Source organism: Dermacentor albipictus, chromosome 3, assembly GCF_038994185.2.
Source record: "Dermacentor albipictus isolate Rhodes 1998 colony chromosome 3, USDA_Dalb.pri_finalv2, whole genome shotgun sequence".
Taxonomy (NCBI): Eukaryota; Metazoa; Arthropoda; class Arachnida; order Ixodida; family Ixodidae; genus Dermacentor; species Dermacentor albipictus.
In genome coordinates, this window is record NC_091823.1 from 120,411,852 (window position 1) to 120,418,035 (window position 6,184).

The 6,184-nt window shown below is 42.0% G+C and overlaps 1 protein-coding gene across 4 annotated transcripts in view; it reads right to left on the reverse strand.

The window, feature by feature from the left end:
• LOC135919464 (phospholipid-transporting ATPase ABCA3-like) overlaps nt 1-6,184 on the reverse strand; it is a 113,181-nt gene that overhangs the window by 26,535 nt on the left and 80,462 nt on the right. For all 4 annotated transcript variants that reach the window (XM_065453297.2, XM_065453296.2, XM_065453295.2 and 1 more), the window contains one exon: nt 711-967. In XM_065453297.2, the coding sequence (XP_065309369.2) occupies nt 711-967 (257 nt within the window). The remainder of the gene's footprint in view (nt 1-710; nt 968-6,184) is intronic.

A 6,184-nucleotide genomic window follows, 5' to 3' on the forward strand; every position in this document is an offset into this window, starting at 1 on the left:
CTAATGGAACACGAAGGTATTGGCCCAGCGAAACCCATAGGTAACGTACACATACCAGAATATGGCAAGTCAGTTCTGCGGAACACGGCCCAAGGTGGAGCAGACTATAATCCCTAGCCTTCCATAAGGGCTGTGATTCAAAGTGAATGGAAGCATTAAGTGGTCAGCGGTCGAGATAAACAAAAGACGTTTAGAATATGGGTGAAAAAAAGATCGGGGACGTAGATAGGACCGGATCCGTTACAGACATAGGAAATGATACAGGTTGATATTGTCACGCAGGTATATATAGTTGTAGAGTTGCAATATGGAAGTTCCCAAGAAAACGAAAGTGATTAAGAAAAGGGCCAGACAAAAAAGAATGTATCGCATACGTGATTAGCTTAAGCTAGCTAAGTGACTGTTTGTCACCGCCCCATTTCAAAGTAGATGAAGCAAATAAATCATCACTAACATCACCGATGAAAAAGAATGCAGGCGGTTCACCGTAATAAACCAGATTAAAAGTTTACTAATAGAGTAACAGCTTGGTGCTAAGGGAAAGGGTGGTCCAGGCGGCCCAGGATCGAGTACAATGATAAGGGGTTATGCCTCTCTCTAGATTCGGGCAAGAAATTGCGCTACGTGATGATGATTATCATGATGATGATGATTGTGGTGCTGGTGGTCGCGATTGTGCATTTTTGTTACCATTCAGATTATGAACTTACCTTCGCCCTCTTCGGTGAGGCGATGATCGGCAGCGTGGCCGGCTTCAACGAGAAGGGTGCAAAATCTCCAGAGTAGACCTCCGGTTCCAGCGCGCTCAACGCCTGATCAATCTTTGCTATATAGTACTCGAGCAATATCAACAGCGCGAACAAAACGGCGCCCTCTATGGACAGGGTGACGACCTCATAGAAGGCCGAGTAAGGATGCACGTCGAATGGGTATATCACGTACTCCATCCGGTCTGGGCTGGTGGAGTCTGCAAAACCATCGTGCATTATCGTCAAAACGTTTTCGGTATTTGTCACCTTCTCCCCCCCCCCCCTTCACCAAAAAAAAAACTATAACAATGCACTCTGCTGCACATTTCGTAAAAACAGTTACGGACACGATGCGTGTATTGCAACCAAGATTGCAGGCTGCAGCTCTCGACGTAGTGCCAGGGCCATGGGTAGTATCGAAGATACAAGCATTTTGGATATTGCTACGGACCAGCAGTTACAATGGAGAATAGTATGGCGGTGCGAATACGACGACGACTATTAAAGGTTAGCGCGGGCCTTTTGACCACGTGCAGAGTATTCACTTGTAGGTATACTTGTGTACAGCTGCTACCCGTCTGCGTCTTCCCACATATAACAATATCTCAAGGTCTTCAGGTACTCTTGGGGTATCTTTTATCTGTATCATGATACCTAAATAACGACGTGTATCAGTATCTGTACTTCCTATACATCCTTTAAGGACAGAAAATATCCCACGAGACACCTTGCTATTCCGGTTAAGTTTCCGGTATTGCATTTTCCCTTCTTCAACGGGAATAGGTTTCGCAGCAGACATCAGGTACTTTGAATGCCCTTTACGAGCAGAGACACAGTCACGCCGAACACGCCCGCAGACGCTCCGTAATGGCATTCGAAGCAACAAAAGCACGTGCCAGACGCACGAGAACCGTGTTTTAGTGCGCTCGCCGCAGTCGAGTGGTCCCGCCGCCTTACCACTTTCGCACAAGCCCCCTGCGCACCGACGTGCTGTTTGAAGCCACGTGATACCATAAGACTTCTTGCCAAATTATTTCGCGGTAGCTGCGCCTAATTTAGACAACAGCTCGACAGCTGAAATGATCTGGATGCCGCGAGTCAGACGCACATGGCTGACGCGTCCCGATTAGCCAACAACGTCAAAGGGCGCACGAGGAAATGGGGAGCCCGCTTTCGCTCCAGGGTCTGTGCATCAAGTAAATGAGCCCAGCTGTCCTCTACGATTCAGCACCGCAGATTTCAAAGTTTCAAAGTTTGTTGCTACAATGTGGTTACAAGTTTTCGTGGATATGAAATGCAAAAGAAGGTCCCATAGACAAAGATTGTATTGCGACCTCCGGTTCATTCGCTTTTATTCCGCTGTCTGTAATACCGAAAACCTTGGACAGAGTGATTGCGTTCAAGTGTTCATTTAGCTCTGCATGGATGCTCACGCATTGACAAAAGATGTTCAAGAGTAAGTTACTCCAGTGTTTCCTCACGCTACGGATGAAAAGTTGTCGTCGGGAAATTTTCTCACATAAACTGCGTTTTCTTAATGATATTAATGATGACTTGGCTTTGATAGTAGTGCTCAGCTCTGCCTTATCATAAAACTTATTTTCATTTCATTCGTCACGGCTCGATTTGTTCGATGGCAGAAATTCCTGTCTTTTGTGCCGATCCATGCTGCCTCGCCATCCGTGCATTAACACCCTTTCCGCTGCTGAGACGTTTCTTGAAAGTTATCAAGATTTTTTCTTTCAACGATCTCTCAACGGAACGCAAGAAAGCACCGCAGCAGTACACACAAATGCCAAGTATTGACGAGAACGGCTCCACTGTTTGCGAGCCTATTTTTTGAAATTTCAACCTGAAAATTCAGCGTGGCTAATGATAGTCGGTGTGCCATCTTAGATGGAACATTACGTGATGTTGCATAGTCTGCCGTTTCATCGGACAGCGATTAAGTGAAAGCTACATGAGTGTTCCGAGAAGCCATCGGTCAGTGGCACACGCAAGTGCACCTCCAGCTTTATTCCTCATGTGAAGTTGCGAGTACCTTGAACAATGGTGCAAACCAGCTCTGCCATTGTCAATTAGACCCGTTTACTGCAACCTTAAAAACTAATATTCTAAAGTTGAACTTGTTGCTTTCAAAAACTATAACGTCTATCGACAACGTGCCAACCTACTCCGTACGTATACTGAAGCTTGATGTAGGATTACAAAACCCCATCAAGAAACACACAACAAGCAGTACACAAACAAGTGTCTTGTATTGATTAAAAGCGGTGCAGAAAAACCACTGATTTCACAGCGCGCACGCGTTCATGTGATGGCAAGTCCTGCTGATCCGTTAGACTGTTTAAAAGTGTTACCGCGGGAGCTCGCATCTAAATGTTCCCTAGGCAACTGCGCGCCCTCTGCGCAGGTTTAATAAGGCTTGTTGCGTTTAAAAGAAAACGCTAAAATGTACTGATTGTAGGGAGATACCCTTTATTTAGGCCCCACCAATCCTTTAACAAAAGTATCAAAATTCAGCAAATTAAAAAAAAATGTTAGCATTATGTTTACACCTTTTTAAAGCAGCAATAAAAATATATATCTCATTTCTCTACACTGCACAGTTTGGTGACTTCTAAAACAAATAATTTGTTAAGCTATATATACACCACTTCGAATTATGCCACTAATTTAGTAAAACATTTGCACAACCCACGTAAACATTCTAAGCATTTCGCGTAAAATATAAATCACCTCTGTCCGTATAATGTTATCTAACATATGCGGCTTACAAAACTGGGGTATAAATTTTTTTGTAAATATTGTTTCAAGTTTAAACTCGATCTTTGACAATTCAAAAATTACTAGGCCCTGAATCAAAATTCTGCTTCCAACAGTTGACGTAGAACTCAAGTTTTCCCTCCGAAATGCTGTATAATGTAGAAATAATGTTACTTGGTAATAGACGAAATTCGGGAGAAACGCGATCTGTCGGCAAGAGTTACGAAATTTTCAAGCCAAATGTTGAGAGGCGACGGCCCCTGTACAGTAGAGCTGTAATGGTAAATTTACTCACATATCACAGTGTCTTAAGATAGAAATGACAAGTATCGTATCGGAAACAATTGTTGCTCCAGTATGTTGTTCCTGTATCTCAAATACTTCTCACCTCAGTATCTCGCATCTGTATCGTGACACAAATACCAAGTATATTTTTCCAGCCCTGCTGAGTGCTATGAGAACAATGCAGCGTTGGGTCCCAGCTTTCTTTGCGAACGCTCCAGGACTTTTGCGACTGTGGCTGCGTGGGCTATTTATTCGATTGCGGTTGCACGAGGGTGAAGGTGAGTTACAGCAGCAGCGCCCAGCAGCCATGGTCAGCAAAGTCTTGAAGGATTCGCCAAAAGAAGCTTCGCTTTAAAAAGCTGCTGAAGGACTTGTGTGTCGTACACATATGTAAAAAGAAAAAGGACCCGTTGCAAGGAAGACATCACTGGTTCTAGCGCAAAAGATCAAAAGGGCTAGTGACGAAATTTCGAGAAAAAAAGAAACACCCAATGTGAGACTATACGAGCTGAAATCACAGGCTGTCATGTGGATTGCCACCGCAAAACGGGAAATAAAGCTTACATGACCGACTTTTTTTTTGCATTGTTTCGACAGTCGTTTTCGTTATTTCACGTTTGACAATTTGCGATACTTTGTTTTCCGCGGACGGAAGACGGTAACCAGATTTTGAGGCGGTTGTTGCGAAATGTTGGTTAGTTTCGAACATGTGAAAAGGACCCATAGATTTTCTTTTTCAATTTATGTTATTTTCTACCTTCTATGCTCGTACTTGAAAAATCATAATAAAGCGAACACATAGGAATAACCACAAACAATATTTAAGAAATAACAAAAACGGCATCAAAAATATAAGTGCTTGACTTGAAAATAATGATGCGGTACAGACAGTTAACAAGTTTAACGAATACAACAGTTCAACATAAAATGGGAAAATTTTTAGCTTTTGCTTATGCACATCAATAGGCATTATTTCTTTCAGTTTAAAGTTTAAATCTAAAGCATAATGAATTTGATGAAACATCTATGCTCATATTTTCCTAATTAGTGTGTATTTTGCGCAATAGACAAATACTGCGCACCGAAAATCTAGTTCTATTGGGATGTGATAGCATGAAACCGGAATAATGTTGAATATATGTATGCGGTAATAAATATTAAAGAAAATACAAATACTGTAAATATATAGGTCATAGATAGGGGAAATACTTAGTTGGACGAATGTGATATCAGCCGGCGATAGTCACCTAGCGGCAGTAGTAATGTGCACTCAGCTTTTAGCTTTTCGTCAAAGGCCAAATATAAGCATAATTATTAATCGACCTAAGATATCATAAGGTAACTTCAGCGAATATGTATAGGTGCATAATGCAGCGCAATGATGCTTTGTATTGAAATTGTATTCAAATTGAAATGATAGGGTGGGGAAACCAAATGGGTGTCACCTGTTACTCCTAGAAAGGAGTAAACAAATTTAAGCAAATTTGTTTAGAGTTTACATTAAGGCAGGGAATAGTGTACGTTGTTTTATTTATTTCTGTGTTTTGCACATTTTTCCTGGGGATAGGGTGTGAGTAGAAAATCGCGAATATAGTTTTGCATGCATAAATTGATAATCTATTTAAATTTGCCTTACTCATCGAGACAGGTCAAGTCAGTTTACAGATCAGAAATTAGAGTGGCAAAACAGGAATGATGGGAAAAGATAGTCGTGTTATCTGCGTAAAGTATCAGGGGGAATGCTTAACGCAAATTGGGAAGTGATCGATGTATATCGAAAACAATAACGGGCCCGACATCGAACCTTCTGGAACACCTCGTTTAACACAGGCATGATTAAATGTACGTGTATTTATTAACATTAACGTCATGAAGCCTATTAAGGAAAAAGCTCTGCAAAAGTGTCAATGGTGGAGTAGTTAGATTACGGTTGTCTAATTTAAAAAAAGGATTAAGCGATCAATGTTGTCGTATGCTTTTGAGAAATCAACAAGGGATACTACGTAGTTGCCAGTATCAAAGAATGATCCGCAAACAGATACTGCGAAGTAACCACTATGAATGAATGATCAATGAAGAGTTCCTTTTCGAATACGAAGAAGTATTGCGCAATATTCGATTTCTACTCGGTTTGTCACGTTAGAAATTTAGCGCATCCGATGTTACAATGCGTCACGGAGGCTAAGCCACCAGCCAAGACATCATGAAATGCAGCAAACTTATTAAAGTAGCCCCAATACTCAAAGTTTCTACTACGAATCGCAACAACTCTGCGTGTTGTGAACTTGGGAGTATGTGCCGCACCCCTAATTTCGTAGGCCGCCCTTCAGGACGGCTCGGCTGGTGGCCCAGCTTCCACGACGCACATTGTTTCGCGCTAGGTT